The sequence below is a fragment of the Mustelus asterias genome, chromosome 24 (genome assembly GCF_964213995.1).
Source record: "Mustelus asterias chromosome 24, sMusAst1.hap1.1, whole genome shotgun sequence".
NCBI classification, from domain to species: Eukaryota; Metazoa; Chordata; class Chondrichthyes; order Carcharhiniformes; family Triakidae; genus Mustelus; species Mustelus asterias.
Window position 1 is genome coordinate 11,998,019 of NC_135824.1, and position 23,768 is coordinate 12,021,786.

The window sequence follows — 23,768 nt, forward strand, 5'->3', positions numbered from 1 at the left end:
CTCCTTGTTAAATACTCAAAACGCTCGATCATGAAAATAAATCTCTATCTATGTGCAAATTGTTGATGAGGAAGGCTTCTCAGCTCATACACAAGTTGAGACTCTCTCACACCGGTAAACCCCCTCAATAATTCCTCAGGCCAACAAAGACCTCGTCCTTTGATATTCATTGATGTTTCTTCTACCGGAATAATACTAACTGACTTTAACTTTTTTCCTCATAGGTAAACAATGACCACTTTACTTTTAGTGTTTGTATGTTTGCGAGTGATCGCAGCGGCTATTTCTGTCGAAGTTTCTGGTAAGCAAATTTTCAAAATAAAGTTACAATTATATATTACAATATCAATGGTCAGATTATTGTCTTGACTAAGTTTGTAACACACACGCCTGTGGCAATAGGGCTGAAAAGCTTATGGGAGCTAGCTGGTCACGAATGTGAGATCACACAGGACTAGCAATGCAGTCGGACTATGGATCTCAAAAGCAATGAGTTCTTTATTCATTCATGGGACATAGGTGTCACTGGCTGGGCAGCATTTATCGCCCATCCCTAGTTGCCCTTGAAACTGAGTGGCTTGCCAGGCCATTTTAGAGGGCAGTTGAGAGTCAACCACATTGCTGTGACTCTGGAGTCACATGTAGGCCAGACCCAGTAAGGATGGCAGATTTCCTTCCCTAAAGACATTGTCGATTGTCGGTGAACCCCTTGGTTCACCAGTGGTTTCATGGTCATCGATAGATTCTTAATTCCAGAAATTTTTTGTTGAATTCAAATTCCACCATCTGCCGTGGTGGGATTCGAACCCGGGTCCCCAGAACATTAGCTGATTCTCCTGGAGATTTGTCAAATTGCATCCTTGATTATTTAATGCTAGCAAGGAGATTAGTGTCCCATCAGCTTTGAGCTGCCATTCAGATTTAACTGGTCTCTCTGTGCATCAGATTTCCACATTCTCTAGCTGTCGAGCCAGCAGTATAACTTGCATCTGTAAGCTTTGTGACATCCTAAGAAGGAGCTTGTGTTAAACTAGAATCAGTGGTATAATGACAGCCTGAGCAACTTGTTATTTCTGTACCCAGTTATTGAAAAATTCATGATTTAGTCAAAAATTGGGATATTCAATCAGCCTACAGAATCTGGTCTATTACTGGTGTAACAAGATTTATTATTTCCTGTATAATAGATAATGCCAAGGCACTGAGCGTGAAGATCGCCGTGCAGTCTCCAGTGAAGGCTGTTCTTGCCAGCTCTGTGACTATCCCCTGCTACTTCATCAACTCCACACCACTCTCACCGGACACTCCCTTAGCAACACTGCTGGCCCCAAGAATCAAATGGACCAAGATCACTGAAGGGGGGAAAGAGACGGTCATCTTGGTTGCCACTTCTGGAAAAGTGAAGATCAGCCATGAGTACCAAGGTCGAGTCAAGCTCCCAAGCTATCAAGAAATCCCAAGTGATGCCACCTTGGAGTTGGAGAAACTACAATCGAGTGATTCAGGAATATACCGCTGTGAGGTGATGCATGGCATTGAGGACAGCCAGGATATTATAGAGTTGGTTGTCAAAGGTATATATTATGCTTTATTTTGTTTCTGGGAGAGTAATTTTTTTACAGGGTCGCCAGGAATAGGTTGACTTGGTATGCTTGTTGCAAACAAAAAACTTTCCTTTTATCATTTGAACTACGTTGACATACTCCAGTACTTGCCAAATTGACTCCCAAAGTTCATCCCCCCCGCCCGACTCCCAAACATAGTCGGACAAGGGCAGCAGATACACGGGAACACCACCATCTGCAAGTTCCCCTCCAAGCCGCTCACCATTCCGGTTTGGAAATATTTTGTTGTTCCTTCGCAGTCACTGGGTCAAAACCCTGGAATTTCCTGCCAACAGCATTGTGGGTTAACCCACAGCAAGGTGGACTGCAGCAATTCAAGAAGGCAGCTCACCATCAAGGACAACTAGGGATCGCCAATCTGAATATCCAAGAGTGGTGGTCCTTCTTCCAAAGAGATTTGTTGTGGCAATGTTGGCCTTTTGCCATGATTGAGACTACAAATCATTCAAGTCCACTCCCCTGACATGGCTGTGCAAAACGAAGGACATATGTTAAAGACCAGATGGGGAGGCCGAATCTAAGTCCATACACAAGCCGATAATGGCCCTTGGATCAGCAGTAGCAATGGCAAAGTCTTGTGCCATCTTATGGTAACTCCTGATTACAATGAGCCAACTAGACTTTCATTTCACATGCAGGGTCGGCGCAATAAAAAATAGTTATCGAGCCACAGCAGACTGAGCTCTCAACACCCTTCCAATGAACGATTTACAACCCGCTATAAATACTGCAAGTATGTTAGATGCATTTTCTTTTCTGATTCCAGGCATTGTCTTCCATTACCGTGCGATTTCCAGCAGATACACCCTCAACTTCTACAAAGCCCAGCAGGCTTGTATTGACAACACTGCCACCATTGCCACCCCAGAACAACTGCAGGCCGCTTATGATGATGGATTTGATCAATGTGATGCTGGATGGTTGGCTGATCAAACAGTAAGGTCTGGACCAATTCTATTTTTTGCCCACAAACGTGCATGGCGTCCCATTTTGGGACCGTGGGAGTGTCAGGTCCCAGAACGAACAAGATAAGAGAACAAATTTTGCCAGGTCTCACTTAACCCATAAATTACTAAACTGCCATCAGCTACAGCGAGGCCCTACAAGCAGCACAGGGACTTGCACACATTACCCCCAGATGTATTTACATTATTTTGTAGAAATAATGCTGTGTAGAAATTATTTGACATTGCAGCATTTAAGAGATGATCTTACATATGCCAGAACAATTTTCCTATTTTCTCCTGTCCCTAAAAGAAAATGGCTAATAGTTAGGCTGCTTCCATAGGCATCAATAGCTTTTATAGACCTCGCTGAAATAGACTTTCCACTTGAACCTGGCAGATAATTCATGACAGGGCATCACAGATGGGCCTGATTCCATCCTCTTGCACATCAACGCAAGTGGACTTTCCAGCAGGGGTCACTGGATGGCGATTGAGTGCAGGAACTGATTTCCTGTCGCCCAGTCCTGCTTTGTTTCCCACACAAATGTTGGTTAACTCGGCAAAAGTTGGGTATCAAATGTCGAACTTTTCTGGTCTGTCTGGTGTTTGGGGGAAATTACAATTGAGCCATCAGAGCTCTAAGAGCAATGGGAATTTTCAGTATTAAGTTTATTTATTAGTGTCACAAGTAGGCTTACATTAACACTGCAATGAAGTTACTGTGAAAATCCCCGAGTCGCCACACTCTGACACCTATTCGGGTACACAAAAGGAGAATTTAGCATGGCCAAAGCATGTAACCAGCATGTCTTTGGACTGTGGGAGGAAACCAGAGTACCCGGAGGAAACCCACGCAGAAACGGGGAGGATGCGCAAATTCCACATAGACGGTGACCCAAGCCGGGAATCGAACCCAGGTCCCTGGTGCTGTGAGGCAGCAGTGCTAACCACTGTGCTACCGTGTCACCCATTAGTTAGGGTATCATTGTCCTCAAAACTGTCCGTGTTACAATCCTGTCACGGTGCCTGTTCAGGTCAATGCACCTAACCAGCACGTCTTTGAGTGTGGGAGGAAACCCATGCAGACACGGGGAGAATGTGCAGACTCCACACAGACAGTGACCCAAGCCGGAATCGAACCCGGGTGCTGTGAGGCAACAGTGCTAACAAATGTGCCACCATCTGTATGGTGTTTGGGGCAATCACATTGAGCCATCAGGGCTCCAAAAGCAATGGGAATTTTCAGTGTGGAAATACCGCTTAAAAATTTGTGTAGAAACTTACTGCTGAAACGAAATATGTGCAGTTCACTGGGCCTCTCAGCAACAGCATGTCAATGTCTTAGCAATTGTTTCCTTTGACAATTACATTGTTAAGCCAATTGAATTGCTAAGGACAGGTAATCTGCATTGGATCAAGAATATAAATAGAGACTTCTGTGCCTGGTGCGCACCGTGGGGACTGGGCTGCCTTATCGACTCTCTTAAATATTTTGATTTGATGTTTCAAGTTTCACTTGTAATTTCTTTTTGTTTAAGGCAGTGTCCTTTTAAGGAGCCACCCTTTAATTTGTCCCTCAGTTTATCTGATTTTGTTTAATTGGTTATCTGTTTGACCCCAAAATAGGAGTATAAATAGAGACAGCTGCAACAGTTGTGGGGAAATATAAGGAAGTGGTAGTGAGCTGTTTGAAGAATAAACTTTCTAAAGACATAGTGTTTGAAGAATAAATTTTCTAAAGATATAGACAAGCTTCTGTATCATCCCTCCACCATATGCTATTAGTGGAAGTAACACAGCAAACTCCTCTGCCAACTGGCATCCAATGTTAAAGCGAAAATTCACTCAAATGGTGTCTGCCTGGTACAATGCACTAAGGACATCAGGTTTTTATTTCTGAAACCAAAAGAGAAAATGCTGCAAAATCTCAGCAGATCTGGCAGCATCTGTAAGGCGAGAAAAGAGCTGACGTTTTGAGTCCAGATGACCCATTGGCAAAGCTTTGACAAAGGGTCATCTGGACTCGAAACGTCAGCTCTTTTCTCTCCTTACAGATGTTGCCAGACCTGCTGAAATTTTCCAGCATTTTCTCTTTTGGTTTCAGATTCCAGCATCCGCAGTAATTTGCCTTTATCCAGTTTTTTTCCATTTCTGCAACCTTGGTTGAAATCCAGCTATCATTGAGGAGGCACCAATACCATTTGTCTGTTGACTGTATGGCTTCTGTCTGAAACGGGATGAGACAGTCTCTAGGTGAACTGAGAATCCTGGTAATCCCCTTTTAAATGTTTGACAGAGCCAATGTTTACAGTGGTAGGTGATGGCCTATCCCACAGGTTGGCTGTACGAACTTAATGCAAGTCCAAAACACAAAACGAGCCAGAAGATTGAGGATGTTGGTCTGGGCCCAGACAGTTCCTGTTTTTAACTTCAACAGTAAATCCCAGTATTTATAGTGAACATAAAAAAAACATACACTGCTAACATTATTCCTGACAAATGCTTCCGGAATTCTATTCTTAGGTATCCAATTCACAAACCGCGAGTGGGATGCTATGGTAATTTGGATGAATACCCAGGTGTCAGATCGTATGGTGTCCGAGACACAAATGAAACCTATGATGTTTATTGTTTTGCAAAGGAATTGCAAGGTAAGAGATGTGTTCTTTCCTGGAGAAATTCAGATTGAGGTCCAAAATATAGGATATAAAGTTGACAAGAATACGAGAGAACTTAAGCTCAATGTGGCCAGCTGATGCCCAGGTTCAACCTCCTCCAATGATTCTCCGGTGTCAACTCCAACGTGGACCAATGACCTACCTACATCTCAATGAAGTCGACCCCATAAAGCCAGAGGTGTTAGCACAATTGGAGTGTCAGGTCATAACACATCATCTGAAGACATTGTTTTTGTTAGAATCTATGTAGAGTGGGTTTGGAAACAATGTTTCTTCCAATGATATTACTGGTATCTATGTTCAGATATAATATATAGTATATATAATATAAAGTAAAAAGAACATGAAATGCTCAGCCAGTCTGGCAAACTGTAGAGAGAAAAACAGAGTCGAATATGTCTCTTCAAAACTCATTGTTATAGTCGTACATTAGTAACCGCAAGCAGATAAGTCCTTCCCAAGAGCAATTAGAACATAGAACAGTACAGCACAGGAAGAGGCTCTTCAGCCCACGATGTTGTGCCAAATATGATGCCAAATTAAACTAATTCCTACTTCTGCCCTTGGTCCAATTCCCTCTATTCCTTGCATATTCAAGTGCTTATCTAAGAGCCCCTTAAACGCCCCTATCATATCTGCTTCCACTACCCCTGGCAGTGCGTTCCAGACACCTACCATCCTCTGTGTAAAAAAAAACTTACCCCTCACGTCTCCTTTGAAATTTCCCCCTCTCACCTTAAGTGCGTATTCTCCTAGTTTTAGACATTTCAACTCTGGGAAAAAGATTCTGATTGTCAACCGTGCCTCTCATTAGGGATGGACAATGAATGTCAGACTTTGCAGCAATGAACAAATTAAACAAAAGACCATGGCTGGAATTTTCCAGCCATTCACGCTGGCAGGGTTCCCACTGCAGTGAACGGAGATTTGTCACACACACACAGACACAGACATACACACACACACACACACACACACACACACACACAGACACAGACATACACACACACACACACACAACTAATGTGCAGACAGGAGAACTGGGATGTTTTAAAAGCTTTCAGAGAGGAAATGGATAAGTGCTGGACATCTGAAAGGTTTCACGGTCATTGCATTTTCTAAATAAATATTGATAGAAGGTGATGGATAACGGGATGGGCACACTTTATGGACTAATCATCTTCTCCACCTAACAACAGAAGGGAAGCATAGTGAGTACCTCCTCAGTAATGAAGAGGAATCCATTTAGCATTACAGCTCAATGGAAGAGCAAAATGGTATTATCCATAAAATAGAATCCACAGAATCCCAACAGTGCATAAGGAGGCCATTCGGCCCATCGAGTCTGCACCGACCACAATCCCACCCAGGCCCTATCCCCATAACCCCACATATTTACCCTGCTAATCCCCCTGACACTAGGGTCAATTTAGCATGGCCAATCCACCTAACCCGCACATCTTTGGACTGTGGGAGGAAACCAGAGCGCCCGGAGGAAACCCACACAGACCCAAGGAGAACGTGCAAACTCCACACAGACAGTGACCCGAGGCCGGAGTTGAACCCGGGTCCCTGGTACTATCCTGTATAATATACATACGATATTATAATTATAGCGTGTTTCATTCCCAATCCTCTCATCTCGGGGAAAAGTAGCATTGTGAGCAAGAATGGGTTGGATTTAACGGCTGGAATTTTCTGGCCGTTCACGCCCATTGGCTCTACAAGTGAAGACAGACAATTAGGCTTCCAGCCAAATCTCCGTTCACTGCAACGGGACCAGAAAATCCCACCGGCGTGATTTTTTTATTCATTCATAGAACATGGGCGTCACTGGCAAGGTCAGCATTTATTGCCCATCCCTAGTTGCCAGAGGGTAGTTGAGAGTCAACCACATTGCTGTGACTCTGGAGTCACATGTAGGCCAGACCAGATAAGGATAGCAAATTTCCTACCCTAAAGGACATTAGTGAACCAGATGGGTTTTTCCAACAATCGACAATGGTTTCATGATCGTCAGTAGATTCTTAATTCCAGATATTTTTTATTGAATTCAAATTCCACCATCTGCTGTGGCGGATTTCGAACCCAGGCCCCCAGAACATTAGCTGAGTTTCTGGATTAATAGTCTAGCGATAATACCACGAGGCCATTGCCTCCACCCAACATATTAGTGTTGGATACTTTTTTTAAATTTTAACTCCATTCTTAAAGTCACAATACCACAGCAGAGTGGACCCATTCAATGTCTATGTAGTTGGATTGTAACAGTCAGATTGCGCCATTACCAATTATAACCAAACTCGATTACAATTCAAAACTCTTGATAACCCCGCTTTTCAGATTCAGAAGTCACCAGTTTAACATTAGGTAATAAAGAATAAGGACAGTCAGGAAAAGATTTTTACCCAATGGATTTCAGAAAAGGACATGTATTTAGGAGGCTGTTAGATTCTAGAAAGGGAAAAAGTTTAGGGTTTGGGGACCAATGGGTTTTCTTGCTCTGTTGTGATTTTTCAAGTGTAAACATTTTCTGGAAAGATTTTGTTCGAATTTGAGATGGACTTACTTAATTCAATTGATCAACTTAATTGTGCTTGTCTGTAGGTAACGTCTTCTACATTACTACCACTGGAAGATATGCATTTAAGGAAGCAATGGAAGCTTGCTATGACAAGGGTGCCCAGTTAGCCACCACTGGACAGTTATACATGGCATGGAAAGATGGCATGGATCAGTGCAATACTGGCTGGCTAGCTGATGCCAGTGTCAGATACCCAATCTCAAAGCGAAGACCCAACTGTGGTGGCAACCTACTAGGAGTAAGAACTGTGTACCGGTACCCCAACCAAACCGGTTACCCTGATCCTATCACTCGACACGATGCCTACTGCTTCAGTGGTAAGCAATCAAGAATTCAGGTTTGCTTGGACTTATAAATGTTGGTTATTATTATTGCAATGAGGGGGTTCAGAATCTGATACAAATAAATTGTTAATTCTGGTGAAGAGTTCAAATTCTGAAGGATACAATTTTTTTTTCAAGTAGCAGTGGCAAGAGAGGAAGCCAAAGAAATAGTTTAACTCATTGAGTATTAAGATACCGAGAAAGTAATTGAAATAGACAATATAAAGCAATCGATGAATCTGGAGAGATGTGTGTTGGATATGACATGGCAAGGTGCCACAGTGGGCACCACTGCTGCCCCACAGCGCCAGGGACCCAGGTTTGATTCCAGCCTCGGGTGACTGTGTGTGTGGAGTTTGCACATTCTCCCCATGTCTGCGTGGGTTTCCTCCCACAGTCAAAAGATACGCAGGTTAGGTGGATTGGCCATGCTAAATTGCCCCTTAGTATCCCAAGATGTGTAGCTTAGAGGATTAGTGGGGTAAATACATGGGGTTACAGGGATAGGCTTGGGTGGGATGCACTTTCAGAGAGTTGGTGCAGACTCAATGGGCCAAACGGCTTCCTTTTGCACTGTAGTGATTCTATGACAGGCTTGGAGGCCTTAACTGTATTACTTAGTGACTAGACTCACTTTAACTAAAAATAATGTTTCCTTAGTTCTGATTAGTAGCACAAACCACAATGTAGAAAAGTGTTTTCAATCATTTTCGCAATACAATAATTTAAACACAGATGATAATGAGAAGCAGGTTCTTTTGGAAGTATTTTGAAATTATTTTTGCTGCCAATTTCATTTTGTGTATCTCTGGGTTTGAACCCAAACCTAAACAAAGGCAGTCTCCTGTTGCTCACAGCACCGGGGACCCGAGTTCGATTCCAGCCTGTCTGTGTGGAGTTTGCATGTTCTCCCCGTGTCTGCGTGGGTTTCCTCCCACAGGCCAAAGATGTGCAGTTTAGGTGGATTGGGCGTGATAAATACACGGGGTTAAGGGGATAGGGCGGAAGGTGTGGATCTGGAGCTGTTTCAGCGAGTTGGTGCAGACTCGATGGGCCAAACAGCCTCCTTCGGCTTTGTGGAGCCAATGGTTCAAATCCACAACACAGTTAAGGACAAACCCCAGACCTCCCAGTGTACACCACCAAATATGAACTCAAAACTGAGCCAAACCCAATGTCTACGCCCAAAAATTGGTGCTCACAAGCCCCTACTAATGAGAGCTTGAACAGATTGTGATACAGATCACAATCTGTTCAATTTAGGGCGCCATTGTAGCGCAGTGGTTAACACTGCTGCCTCACAGCGCCAGGGACCCAGATTCGATTCCTGGCATGGGTCACTGTCTGTGTGGAGTTTGCACATTCTCCCTGTGTCTGTGTGGGTTTCCTCCGGGTGCTGCGGTTTCCTCCCACAGTCCAAAGATGTGCAGGTTAGGTGGATTGGCCACGCTAAATTGTCCCTTAGTATGAGGGATATTAGCAGGGTAAATATGTGGGGTTACAGGAGTAGGGCCTGGGTGGGATCATTGTCGGTGCAGGCTCAATGGGCTGAATGGCCACTTTCTGCACTGTAGGAATTCTATGAATTGAGATACTAATTTGCTTACTTAGCCTAGGCCACAGCCTCTACTTTTTCTAGCCAGACAGTCTTTTAGACTTAGTGGACGTTTTGACCAAATGAAGTAGAATAGGGCTCCTGTCTAAAATGTTACCTTCACTGGTAATCTATTCAATGTGTTTCTTTTTCAACTGCAGGTGCTGATATAGAAGCATTCACAGAAACACCATTAACCTACCCAGCCACAGAACCAGAAGAGCTGTTTACTGATGAAGGAAGTGCCTTTACTGTTCAAACTATTACTGATAGGGTAGAGAAATTCTTCACAAAAATCACCATAGAGGAAGAAGCAAAGGCTGACATCATTACACTTAGTCCTTTTACTGCAGTTTCTCTTCCATTCACTGAGGAAGCAGCAGAGGTGACCGGTTTTCCAGAGGTCCGCACTCCGGAGACAGGCAGCATTCCGACTTCTGAGGAGCCTGTTCCATCCATTAGCCAGGAAATTATTGTCCCCAAAATTACAGACTTGCCTGAAAACATGACAGTTGGTGAGGAATTAACCACCCCTGGATTCATATCGGCAGTTACTGCAGCAATCTCCCAAGCAGAAGTCACGGTTTCGGAGGTAGCAACTGTTGAAGTGTCTGTGCCTGTTGAAGAATGGACAGCAACTGCAAGGCTTGCAGTCACAGCAACTCCACAGGAGACTCCAGCCACCATTGAGGAGGTTGTTGCTGCGGTCACAGCAGTTCCCGGTGTCCTTGCAACGATGCCTGGGGAGATAACAACAGCTCTACAGGAAACAGGCACACCAGTCACAGAGGCCATTACCCAAACCTTGATTGAAGAGGAGGGAAGTACAACATTAGAACCATTATTTCCTATCAGACCAATCACTCCAACTGGTAAGTTAATATCGTTACCACAGTAAGGATACAAGAGCAAATTTGCTATCCAGATGGCGGTATTTGATAGGGGACAATAAGTAACAGAAAAGGCTATGGAAACCTAGTGGCTGTGATACCGGAATAGCCACTTGGAGGTTGAGTTCAAGTCCTGCTGGGAAGTTATGAATTTTTAATTTTTTTTTTACTCTATCCTTAAAGTTACAAAGTCAATGTTCAGAATTGACCCAAATCCGTTCCTTGGTTGCTCCAACAGCCAAATTCAAAATCCAATTGAATCCAATTCAAGGTCCCCTCAAGAGAGACAAACAAGATCCAAGCTGACAAGATGAGGCATTGCATCCCCATCTCGGACTTGAGCTGACACTTGATCTTAAGGAACTTAAGGGATTCATTAAGGTCATTCAGGGAAAGGAAGCTTCCACATCTATTTGACCAACACAAGTGACTCCAGTCCCACATGAGGTGGTTTGCTCTTAGAGCAAGATCTTTACTCTTGAAGAGCTAGGAATTGGCAATAACTATTGCCTTGCCATTGCCACACTCATTTTAAGGACCTTTTTAACCTTCCTGATCATGTGTAAAGAGACAATCTACTGAGTCACTCCCTGGAACATTATCTTTTTAGTCTGTAATAATATATGTACTTACAATTTTTTTTGAGTTTTCTGTTAGAATATAAAAAGGCATCCAAAGAAATCTGGAATTAAAAGTCTAATGATGACCATGAAACCATTGAACGATTGTCACAAAAACCCATCTAGTTCACTAATGTCCTTTAGGGAAGGAAATCTGCCGTCCTTACCTGGTCTGGCCTACATGTGACTCCAGACCCACAGTGATGTGGTTGACTCTCAAATGCTTTCTAAAATGGAGGGCAGTTAGGGATGGGCAATAAATGCTGGTCCAGCCAGCGACACCCACGTCCCATAAATGAATAAAAAAGATAATTGCTCGATCTTATTTTTCCTCACACCCTTTCCTTCTATTTTCTCTGAAATTATAGTCATTCTTTTGATGTTTACAGCTCCCTCAGAATTTCCTCTTTTTCCTTCTTCAATTGTAAATATATATATTTGTTCTACTCACTTACCTTCTATCCTTTACTATGCTGAAATAAAGCCTTGGGTAATTCTGGGATATCATCTGTTGTCACTCACACTTTCCCAGGGACTCAAACCGGAATTAATCATAATTTCCGCTTGCCATCTATATCCTTTTAAATGGAATTTTAGGCCATTTTTAATTACATCTCAACTGCCCTCCTATCTTTTTGCTTGGTGATATGCTTCACTATATAGCTTTCCCCTTCAATAAAAACAATCCTATATATCATTTAAGGGTGGCACAGTGAGGCAGCACTGCTGCCTCACAGTGCCTGAGACCCAGGTTCAATTCCGTCCGATGATGACCCTTTGTGTGGGTTTACATATTCTCCCCATGTCTGCGTGGGTTTCCTCCAGGAGCTCCAGTTTCGTCCCACAGTCCAAAGATGTGCAGGTTAGGTTGACTGGCCATGCTAAATTGCTCTTAGTGTCAGGGGAATTATCTGGGTAAGTACATGGGGTTACGGGGATAGGGCCTGGGTGGGATGGTTGTCGGTGCAGACTCAATGGGCTGAATGGCCTCCTGCACTGTAGGGATTCTCTGATCCTATTCTGTAGGGCGGCACAGTGGTTAGCACTGCTGCCACACAGCACCAGTGAACCATGTTCGATTCCTGTCTTGGGTCACTGTCTGTGTGGAGTTTGCACGTTCTCCCCGTGTCTGCATAGGTTTCCTCCGGGTGCTCCGGTTTCCACCCATAGCCCAAAGATGTGTGGGTTAGCTGGATTAGCCGTGCTAAATTGCCCCTGAGTGTCAGGTGGACTAGCTAAGTTAAATGCATGGGGTTATGGGGATAGAGCCTGGGTGGGATTGTGATCAATGCAGACTTGATGGACCAAATGGCCTCCTTCTGCACTGTAGGGATTCTATGATTCTATCAGGAGATTTCCTCATTTTATTGATTAGAAAAGATATGTCATTAAACTTTCAGAATGGAAGGTGACCATTCAGCCCATGGGTTAATGCTAGCCCTACATTGGAAGTATCTTCTCTAATTCCACTTCTCTGTTCTTTCCTGGCACTCTATAGTATTTTCTTTAACGAGTGTTCATCTAAGTTCCTGTTAAATATTGTGATTGACTGGACTTCGACAAGTGCTTGTTGCAACGCAGCCAATAATCTAATAAAAAGCTCTGGAGCATGAAAGGGTAAAGAAATCTTAGCGTGGGATTCTCCGGCCCCGCCCACCACCAGGATCATCCATTCCCCCCAAAGGTTAATGGATCTGGTCTGTTGAATCTCCTCCCATCACGACGGGGCTGGAAAATCCTAGCCATAGTGTTAACCCTGAATTTATGCTGCCAATTCTTGTTACCACTTCACTGACTAGTGAGTTTCCCCGTCAAGTTCTTGCAGAATTCTGAAGAGACTGTGGGGTTATTCTCTAACGTTCCCATCTCCAGTCAGTACAGCCCCAGTTCAAAGCTCAGCCCTGCTTTGCCCCTTATGTTTAGTCATTCATGGGACATGGGCATCGCTGGCTGGGCCGGCATTTATTGCCCATCCCTAGTTGCCCTTGTTCAGAGGGCAGTTGAGAGTTAACCACATTGCTGTTGATCTAGAGTCTCATGTAGATCAGGTAAGGATGGCAGATTTCCGTCCCTAAAGGACATTAGTGAACCAGATGGATTTTTCCAACAATCGACAATGGTTTCATGGTCATCAATAGATTCTTAATTCCAGATTTTCTTTTTATTGAATTCAAATTCCACCATCTGGGGTGGCAGGAATCGAACTCAGGTCTCCAGAACTTCAACTGAGTTTCTAGATTAATAGTCTAGGGATAATACCACTAGGCCATCACTTCCCCACAGTATTGGTAAAGCAAACACCACAAGAGTAAAGAATCTTGACAGTGGAGCAGATATCCACTCTGCCAAGCCAGCTACAGATACGATGGGCTGGATAATTAAAGGATTAGGCTTCAAACTTGCTAATCAAACACTCAAATACTGCTGAAAACGTAAGTAATCTCACAACACCAGGTTAAAGTCCAACGGGTTTATTTGGTAGCTCGAGCTTTCAGAGCGCCGTTCCTTCATCAGGTGAGTGCCGGCTCAAAAAGTGTTTGAGCCTGGAATCCAGCCATGTCCCAGCATCTAGTCAGACAAGGTCAGGGTGATGATAAGATCAAATTGAGGGATCTGGAGTTTATTTATTCAGAAAGGATAAATTTAATCCTGGGGATCCCAGACACATTTAGATCCTAGAAGAATCCAATTTGTGGCTCATTGTCACATCTCAGAAGGTGCATGAATTTCTTTTAACCAAGTACGTTTTTGGTTGCTTCTCATTGTGCTCTGTTCTACTCTATAACTGCTTGACGTTCGAGAGGCCAAACGATCAGAGTGGAATGTCCAAGTTATTTAACACCCTTCCTATACAAAACGCAGCAAAGCTTTCTTTATGGTTCTGTCCCTGGGAGTCAGGTATCATGGCAAAGGGTGCATGGCAAAAGGACTTCTTTCATTGGGTACCATGGTTTATCTCTATGCTACCAAAATCCCACTATGTGCTATATGGTAGGGGCAATGGTATGTCAGTGAGGTTGCATCCATTGTATGTAGCGTGTTTTATTTGACTCGGCTCATTCACCTGCATATGTGTTCCTCCAACAGGGATTGTTTTCCATTACCGAGCTCGTTCGAGCAGGTATTCTCTGAACTTCACCGAGGCTCAAATTGCCTGTTTGGAAAATAACGGCGTCATTGCCACCCCCCAGCAGCTTCAAGCAGCCTATGAGCAAGGATACAACCAGTGCGATGCTGGCTGGCTCTCTGACCAAACTGTCAGGTAAAATGTACACTAAATCCCTTTGTTACAAACAATACGTTATCTACAGATTATTTACAGCACAAAACTATGACCCAAGAGGTCCATGCTAGGGCATGTGCCTCCTCCATCTAACTCTCTTATGTATTATGGGGGCATAGCCCCTTTAAGGGAATGGGTCATGTGACCCTGGGGGTCTGGAGATCTGGCGTGGATCGCCCTGGGTGGGTATTAGGAGTTGGAGAGTGGAGCGAGTGAGACCTGAAAAGTGGGCGGCACACTGGCACAGTGGTTAGCACTGCTGTCTCACAGCGCCAGGGACTTGGGTTCGATTCCTGGCTTGGGTCACTGTCCGTGCAGAGTCTGCACGTTCTCCCCATGTCTGCGTGGGTTTCCTCCGTGTGCTCTAGTTTCCTCCCACAGTCAGAAAGACGTGCCGGTTAGGTGCATTGGCCATGCTAAATTCTCCCTCAGTGTACCCGAACATGCGCCGGAGTGTGGCGACTTGGGGATTTTCACAGTAACTTCATTGCAGGGTTAATGTAAGCCTACTCATGACACTAATAATAAATAAAAATCTTTAAAATACCTGTGTTTCCCGACGTCTGTCTGTGAAGTCAGTTCTCAGGATACACCCCAGTGGCCGAATACACAAAAAACCCAATCAGAATCTCCTTCAGTTTCTTGTCCTTCATCTGCTTATCCACCTTCCCCTTAAATGTTTCTATCCCATTCATGTCAACTAGCCTGGGGGGGAGGGGAGGGTTCCATAATCTAACCACTCACTGGGTAAGGACGTTTCTCCTGACTTCCCTCATGGATTTATCAGTGACTATCTTGTATTTATGCTCTGTGATTCTGGCCTCTCAGAAATGGCAATATCTGAAAATTATAACCTATACAGTGAATACTATTTAATGTCCTTCCCTTATAGAGTCATAGAGGTTTACAGCATGGAAACAGGCCCTTCGGCCCAACTTGTCCATGCCGCCCCTTTTTTAACCCCGAAGCTAGTCCCAATTGCCCGCATTTGGCCCATGTCATTCTATAGCCATCTTACCCATGTAACTGTCTAAACACTTTTTAAAAGACAAAATTGTACCCGCCCCTACTATATCTCTGGCAGCTTGTTCCAGACACTCACCATCCTCTGTGTGAAAAAATTGCCCCTCTGGACCGTTTTGTATCTCTCCCCCTTCACCTTAAACCTATGCCCTCTAGTTTTAGATTCCGCTACCATTGGGAAAAGATATTGACTATCTAGCTGATCTATGCCCCTCATTATTTTATAGACCTCTATAAGATCATCCCTCAGCCTCCTATGCTCCAGAGAAAAAAGTCTCAGTCTATCCAGCCTCTCCTTATAACACAAACCATCAAGTCCCGGTAGCATCCTAGTAAATCTTTTCCGCACTCTTTCTAGTTTAATAATATCCTTTCTATAATAGGATGACCAGAACTTTATACAGTATTCCAAGTGTGGCCTCAGTAATGTCTTGTACAACTTCAACAAGACGTCCCAACTCCTGTATTCAATGTTCTGACCAATGAACATTGGTCAGAATCCATTTGTTTAATAGCAATATTAATCCATGTGCCATTAAACAGTTCACAAATAGCATCAAATGCTTATAATGGTCTTGAAGGTGGAGGTCATTCAGCCCCTCGATTGACTCCTCTATTTAATTTAATGATGGCTGATCTGCAACTTAGCACCATTCCCCCACCATGGCTCTAATATCAATTGTTACTCTTGACTGACAATCTATCAGTCTCTACCTTGCAAGCTTCCATTGTGGTAGCTTCCTTTTGTGAGAGGGTTCCGAATCTCTGCTACCCTTTGTGTGAAGATGTGTTTCTTGGCTCCACTCCTGAATGGGTAGAAAGGAAACTGTGATTCAAAAACTGTGATTCATCACTGTCACAGGGTAGGCTGTGACATTGTCTTCCAGATGAGATGCTAACTGGAGGTCTTGTTCTGCCCTCTCAGATGGACATGAGCGATTCTTAGAATCATAGAATCTCTACAGTGCAGAAGGAAGCCATTCATCCCATCGAGTCTGCACCAACCACAATCCTACCCAGACCCTGTCCCCATAAACCCACGTATTTACCCTAGTTAGTCCCCCTGACACCAAGGGGCAATTTAGCATGGCCAATGTACCTAACCTGCACATCTTTGGACTGTGAGAGGAAGCCGGAGCACCCGAAGGAAACCCACGCAGACACGGGGGAAACGTGCAAACTCCACACAGACAGTGACCCAAGCCGGGAATCGAAACTGGGTCCCTGGTGCTGTGAAGCAGCAGTGCTAACCACTGTGCTTCCGTGTCGCCCATGGCATAATTTTGATAAAGATCAGGAAACTTATCCCGGGTGCCCTGGCTGATAATTTGAAGGAGTGCAAAAATGTAATTTTGTAGATATTTCATATCTGAAACTTCTTTTTGATTAGGTACCCAATGGTGAACCCTAGAGATCGTTGTTTTGGCGACAAAGATGGCTTTCCTGGTGTAAGAAGTTATGGTGTCCGCAAACCTGAGGAAACTTATGATGTTTACTGCTACATTGACTGTCTCAATGGTACAGTATGGGCAGGAACCATAGTTTTGTCCCTAAGTCTCTCTACCTCTTGAACTCTCTTTCTTCCTGATTACAAGACTTTTAGTCTCAGATTGATTCATGTTCCTGTGAACTGCCTTGTGACTCGTTGCCACATTAATGATGTTACATAAGTTGCCCTGGAGCTCAATGGTTCAGCGAAGTTTGACAAACTCCAATCTGGGGGTGGAATTTTCCAGCCCTCCAGACCAGTGGGATTTTCCGGTCCCGCCGATGTGAATGGAGATTTCGATGGCTCGTTGGCCCTGCCACAGGTGATCCATGGCAGAAGTGGGGTGGGGGGCTGGTAAATTCTGGCCATCCGTTCCATCAACTTCATTGTATTTTAGCTATTATTTTGTGGCAGGTACAGTCAGGTTGGAATCCAAACAGGGAGTGAGCCAGGGATCCTTGTTGCTGAAGATGGAGTGTCGAGTGGCAGCATTTACATTGGAGTTGTTCCTAATGGAAGTGCATCTGATGTCTGTTACTTTCATGTGTGGAAGAATCCTGTGGCCAAGGCAATCATCAATGAGCCATGGAAGGGAGAGGCTGTAGTGGGCTAGATGATCATTCTCCTATTGATTTATTGATTTGATTTATTATTGTCAAATGTATTAGCATACAGTGAAAAGTATTGTTTCTTGTGTGCCATACAGACAGAGCATACCATTCATAGAGAAGGAAAGGAGAGAGTACAAAATGTTACAGTCGTAGCTAGGGTGTAGAAAACGATCAACTTAATGCAAGATAGGTCCATTCAAAAATCTGAAGAAGCTAGTCTTGTGTCGGTTGGTACGTGACCTCCCAACGGAAGAAGGTGGAAGAGAGTATGTCGGGTGCGTGGGGTCCTTAATTATGCTGGCTGCTTTGCTGAGGCAGCGGGAAGTGTAGACAGAGTCAATGGATGGGAGGCTGGTTTGCATGATGGATTGGGCTACATTCACAACCTTTTGTAGTTTCTTACGGTCTTGGGCAGAGCAGGAGCCATTCAAACTGTGATACAACCAGAAAGAATGATTGAATAAAGAATAGTTTCCCTGCCTTTGTGTACCAGGAAATCACTAAGGTTGAAAAAAGAATAGACAAAATCAGGCATATCTCAACATAGGTTCAGACAACACCAAAATTATGGGTGAGATTCTCCAGGCTCCCAGCCGTGTGTTTCCCGCCGGCGGGAGTTGCCGTGTTATTTGCTAGTGGCTGGATTCTCTGGTCCCGCCGCTGTCCATGGGAATTCCCATTGTCACCCCATGCCGGCGGGAAACGCACAGGCGGGAGTGCGCTGCCGGCAGGACTGGAGAATCCCGCTGGCATGAACGGCCGGAGAATTGCGGCCTATATTTGAAAAAGGCCATAGATTGGAAGAGCTAAGGCAGGTGAGGAGATACAAGTTTTGAGGTCTGTGGAACAAGAGTAAGAGTGGAAGATGGTTAACAAGTCTTCATTTGAACTCAGTGAGGATGTAAAGAGGAGAAGAATCTTACAGGATGGCATATTTACAAGAGGAAAGTTAACATGCCAGTAGTCATGTTTTTAATCACTAAACTATAGAGACAAGGTCTAACAGCATTGGGTGTTGGCTAGTGCTGGCAGGAAGTAACATTGTGGCCGGAATTCTCCCCAAAAAATTCAAAGTATTGAATTTGTGGGGAAAACTGAACACTGGTTTGTTCAGTGGGAGTTCCACACTAGAATCTCCCACACTCTGTGCACTGCAGAGGCCACCAATGTGAATATCATTAGATTTCAGGGGGCAGGGCCTATTCCCACCCAAGAGGCTGAAACCAGCGGACCTCTGCGCAGTCAGCCTCCCGTTTGCTGGCCAACCCAGGACCCCCGCAGTGCTGCCCCCACAACCCCTCCATGGCCTGACCCTCCCCACCCCCCACCCCCCCCCCCCCCCCCCCCCCCCACCGCCGGTCCTGGCCTGCCCTGATCTCCAGCCCCCCACCCCCCCTGCACTACAGACAAGCCCGCCCCGGTCGCTGGCCTACCTCCTGCCTCCATCAATCTCAATGGCAGAGTGGCAGCAGGATCCCCCACCCCCACCGATCGCCCCCAGCAGGCCCTGCCCCCTAGGCCACGTCCCCATAGGCCTCTCTCCCTTGGCACTGCTCCGTGCCCGATGGACAGTGCTAAGTTGCCCCATGAGCATGGGCACTTTGCCCCTTGGGCAGTGCCAGGGTGCCCATGCCCAGGGGGCACTACCCACCCCCCCACCACTCAACCCCTTCGGGGACCCCGATTGCCCCCCCTTCACTCCAGCGGGGTCAGGCCGCTAGCTCCCCGAAAGCAGAGAGCTATTGTAATCCCCGCCACAGTGAAACTCTCTAGCAGGATGGGAGAGGCCAGCGGCATAGAGAATTCAGTCCCAGGCCTGCTAATAGCATTTAAATAATATTCAAAGTACTATTTAAATTCTAACCCCCACCTCCCAGCCCAAACATTAGCGCGGTGGGATGGGAGAATTGCGGCCTGTATCGTCAACGTAACCCTCAGCAAGCAAAGGGTTAATAAAAAACAGAAAGCACTGAATAAGCTCCACAGGTCTGGCAGCCAAGAGAGAAGCAGAGTTAATGTTTTGAGTCTATATCACTCTTCTCCGGAATTGAGGCGCGGGAGATATAATGGCTTTTATGCTGTTGAGAATGGGGATGGGGTCAGGTGGAGCAAGAGGGAAGGTCAGAGCTAGGTTAGAGGATGGAGGAGATTAAACTAAAAAGATATCGTGAAGCAAAAGAGTGGGTGGGATTTTCAAGCTGCTCCCAGCAGTGGGATCATCCAGTTCAGCTCCTGGCCCGATTCCCCGGGGGTGGTGGGTGCAAACAACGGGAAACCCAGTGGACAGCGGTGGGACTGGAAGATCCAGCCGCAGGCCAATGGTGGGCCACCTCCATCACCGCAAAAACACGCCACGGAGGGAAGAGAGAATCCTGCCCAGTGGTAATGGTAATATTAAAGGAACAAGGCATTGGTATTAATGGCAGCTGTCTGAAAGCAGAACATGAGCACAAGATTCAGGCTAGCACTGAGGGTGAGAAAAAGACAAAATGGAAGACAAAGTTCATGATCTGAAGTTGTTGAACTCAATGTTGAGTCCAGAAGGCTGTAAAGTGCCCAATTGGACAATGGGGTTCCTCAAGTTGCGTTGGGCTTCTCTGGAACATGGCTGAGGACAGAAATGTGAACGAGAGAGCAAGGTGGCGAATTGAAATGTCAAAGCATTGAATTACGTTTTTCACAACGAAGGGAACTGGTAATAGCAATCTTGTATCAGAGGGCAGAATGCTGGAGCTGTGAAGTGATTGGCACCAAAGTGTCTTCAAATTTAAAGGGTCATTTAAAGATAAATAGGCAGGCTGAGCAACGATGCTGTAACTTTTTCTCATAAGTTCTAAAGTTTAAAATATTCTCTATGAAATATCCAAAAATGTGAGGGTTAGGTTGATTGGTCATGCAAAAAACTAAAATTGATCCAAACATTTGAAGCAAAAGCTACAAATCTTGGAGAGTATCGGAAAATCCCTGCATCCGAGCCTGGAAATGGATTAATAGAGAAATCACAGATGCCTTAGAGATGCAGAAAGGAAGCCGATAATGTTTCATTGTTAATTCCTGCACGAGCTGTAGTATCTCTCTGTGGAAAGCTACTTGACAATTCTTATCGATTGCCAGTGATTGTGGGACCATCAGACTGATTGAGAAACGGGCCCATACATTAATTATATGAAAGGATAGCTACAATGCTTCTTGCAAATATAGGACTTAATGTGTCAGGCGGATTTGCAGGGTAAATACATGGGGTTCTGGGGATACGGCCTGGGTGGGATAGCTGTCGGTGCAGGTTCTAGGGGCGGCACAGTGGTTAGCACTGCTGCCTCATAGCGCCAGGGACCCAGGTTCCATTCCCGGCCTCGGGTGACTGTCTGTGTGGAGTTTGCACAGTTCTCTCCGTGTCGGTGTGGGTTTCCTCCGGGTGCTCCTGTTTCCTCCCACAGCCCAAAATTGTGCGGGTTAGGTTGATTGGCCATGCTAAATTAACCCTAGTGTCAGGGGGATTAGCAGGGTAAATGTGCGGGGTCGGGGGAATAGGGCTTGGGTGGGATTGTGGTCGGTACAGACGCGATGGGCCGAATGGCCTCCTCCTGCACTGTAGGGATTCTATGAAATAAATGATAAAGAAGTTTGTTGGAAATCACAGTTTACGATATGAAAAAAAGAGCAATACCGTAATTTTCCACATTTAACCTGCACAATTCTACATTGAGCAATTACCCTGAAGTCTTTATGCCTACTATTCATAAACGTGTAACAATTTTCAAAGACTAGATAAAATGTCCATACTTTAAGCACAGAACATGACATTGCCAATCTCGCTTCATTGTCTTTACTTCTGTCCTCTTATAGGGAAGGTATTCCACGCAACTGTGGCAGACAGATTTACTTATGATGAAGCTGTTGACTATTGTCTGAGCCACAATGCTAAAATAGCCACCACTGGCCAGCTGTTTGCAGCCTGGAAGCAGGGCATGGATAAGTGTCGAGCAGGCTGGCTATCAGATGGCAGCGTTAGGTACCCTATCCAAAATCCCAGGCCATACTGTGGTAGCGGGCGAGCTGGAGTGAGAACAGTGTACCTGCGCTTGGATCAGACTGGATACCCCGATCCCGAGTCACGCTATGATGTCTATTGCTTTAGAGGTGAGCGAGCATCTTTTCCTTTTTATATTTTTGAGATCTCCCCCAACACAAAACGACAGAGTTTTAAAGTTTATTCATTAGTGTCACAAATAGGCTTACATTAACACTGCAATGAAATTACCATGAAAATCCCCTAGTTGCCACACTCCGGCTCCTGTTCGGGTACACTGAGGGAGAACTTAGCATGGCCAATGCACCTAACCAACACGTCTTTCGTAGTGTGGGAGGAAACCGGAGCACCTGGAGGAAACACACACAGACACGGGAGAAAAGTGCAGACTCCGCACAGACAGCGACTCAAGCCGGGAATCGAACCCGGGTCCCTGGCGCTGTGAGGCAGCAGTGCTAACCATTGTGCCACTGTGCAATGCAGAGAGTTTGTACATTTGGACCTCGTGTGGAAAAATTGAATGAATGTTTCCCCTCGCTGCTGTCTCCAATGATCCAAGCCAAAATTAGTTCCAGTATTATAAGCCCAATTTTAATGAATATAGTTCCACAAAATAAAGCAGCCCCCCACCCTAACCATACCAAATTGGTAGCATAATCCAAATAGCTTGATTTTCAATCCTGGATTGGGAACCCAACACACGGATCATTGCCGAGTTCCGGCACTGACACAAAGCTATTTTCAAATAGCAAGCCATTATTTAGGCAAGAAGTGAGGTTGATGGCACACCCAGTGGTGCTCATCTGGCATGGAAGCGGGAACTGGTTGTAGATTGCAATACTCCCAGGTAGACGGCAGCCATGAGAGGGCTTGCCATTGCCTTGCAGAATAGAGGAAGCGGGAAATTAGAGAGCGGGTGGTGTAAACAAGTGGCCAAATGTTCAGTTGTATGGTATGTAACGCTCTCTGTTTGAATCACCCTATTTTTCATTGCATTTATTCATTTTCCACATCATATAATGGCTCACCGATTGTTCCTGACAGCTGAACACTTATCATGACCAGACTGTTTGCTTTTCCTGGTCTCCTGGTCCTCTCCGGCCTGTTCGCAAGCTCTTCCAGGAGCTTATTAGACTCTTAATTGGAGGCCAGGGGGCTGCCAGCTCTTCTACACAACCTCCCCCCAACCCACACAAACCACCACTCACATTTTGAGCGTGTTCTGGAGGTTTCACAGTATTGGCATGCCTTCCGGGAGCGCTATTTTTAAAGTGTACCCACACCTGACCTCGGCACCACTCCACCACCCGCTCAGGCAACTGAAAATCGAGCCCAAAGAACCTACAAGGGTTATTACTGTAGAAAATGGATAATTGCAACAATAGTGTGTCGGGGACCGAAGATAGTGGGCGGAATTTTAATTGTGGCATCCCATTCTGGACAGGGGAACAGGAATTGAGTGCCAATTCCACTTTTTTGCTTTTTGCCAGTGCCCACGTGATTACACTTAAAATTTAACATGCCCACAGGAGACAAGTCCAATCCCACGGTGGGAGAAGCTTTTCACCAACAGGCTAAAAGATAGCCTTCTAAAGAAACAAGGAAACTCATTGTCACAACTTTCCCACCCAACCTCATTACCATTAACATCATTGAGAGGACAAAGATGGCACAGATGTTGTCCAAACTTGAATTTCACTTGTAAATATTTCACATCACGGCGGATTTCCTTTATTCATAATCCTCATTATTTGTTGAGACTTGTTTAGTCAGACGCTAGGGCCGTTATTTTACTGCCCACCCATCACAGGATTTGGAGCGGGCGTGGGGCGGACAGTGGGAAGATCTATTGACCTCGGGCAGGATTTTACGGTTTCAGGATGAGCGAGGCTGTAAAATCCCACCCAATGGATGGGATTTTCCAGCTCCGCCCGCCAGCGGGATGAAGTCAGTGGACTTTTGGCTGGCTTTCCGCACGCTCCTGGGCTGGACAATCCTTGCCTAACTGTGGCTTGCCTCATGGTTGGCATTCATTGATGGTTGTCAGGGTGTTAGGGACGTTTCTTCATTG

The 23,768-nt window shown here is 45.2% G+C and overlaps 1 protein-coding gene across 1 annotated transcript in view; it reads left to right on the plus strand.

The window, feature by feature from the left end:
* Positions 1 to 231: 231 nt before the first annotated feature.
* Positions 232 to 23,768, plus strand: part of LOC144511515 (aggrecan core protein-like) — a 61,122-nt gene continuing 37,585 nt past the window's right edge. Inside the window, exons 1-9 of the mRNA XM_078241900.1 lie at positions 232 to 301; positions 1,188 to 1,574; positions 2,392 to 2,566; positions 5,096 to 5,223; positions 7,858 to 8,175; positions 9,913 to 10,623; positions 14,349 to 14,523; positions 16,958 to 17,085; positions 21,514 to 21,807. Coding sequence (XP_078098026.1) covers positions 232 to 301; positions 1,188 to 1,574; positions 2,392 to 2,566; positions 5,096 to 5,223; positions 7,858 to 8,175; positions 9,913 to 10,623; positions 14,349 to 14,523; positions 16,958 to 17,085; positions 21,514 to 21,807 — 2,386 coding nt within the window. The remainder of the gene's footprint in view (positions 302 to 1,187; positions 1,575 to 2,391; positions 2,567 to 5,095; positions 5,224 to 7,857; positions 8,176 to 9,912; positions 10,624 to 14,348; positions 14,524 to 16,957; positions 17,086 to 21,513; positions 21,808 to 23,768) is intronic.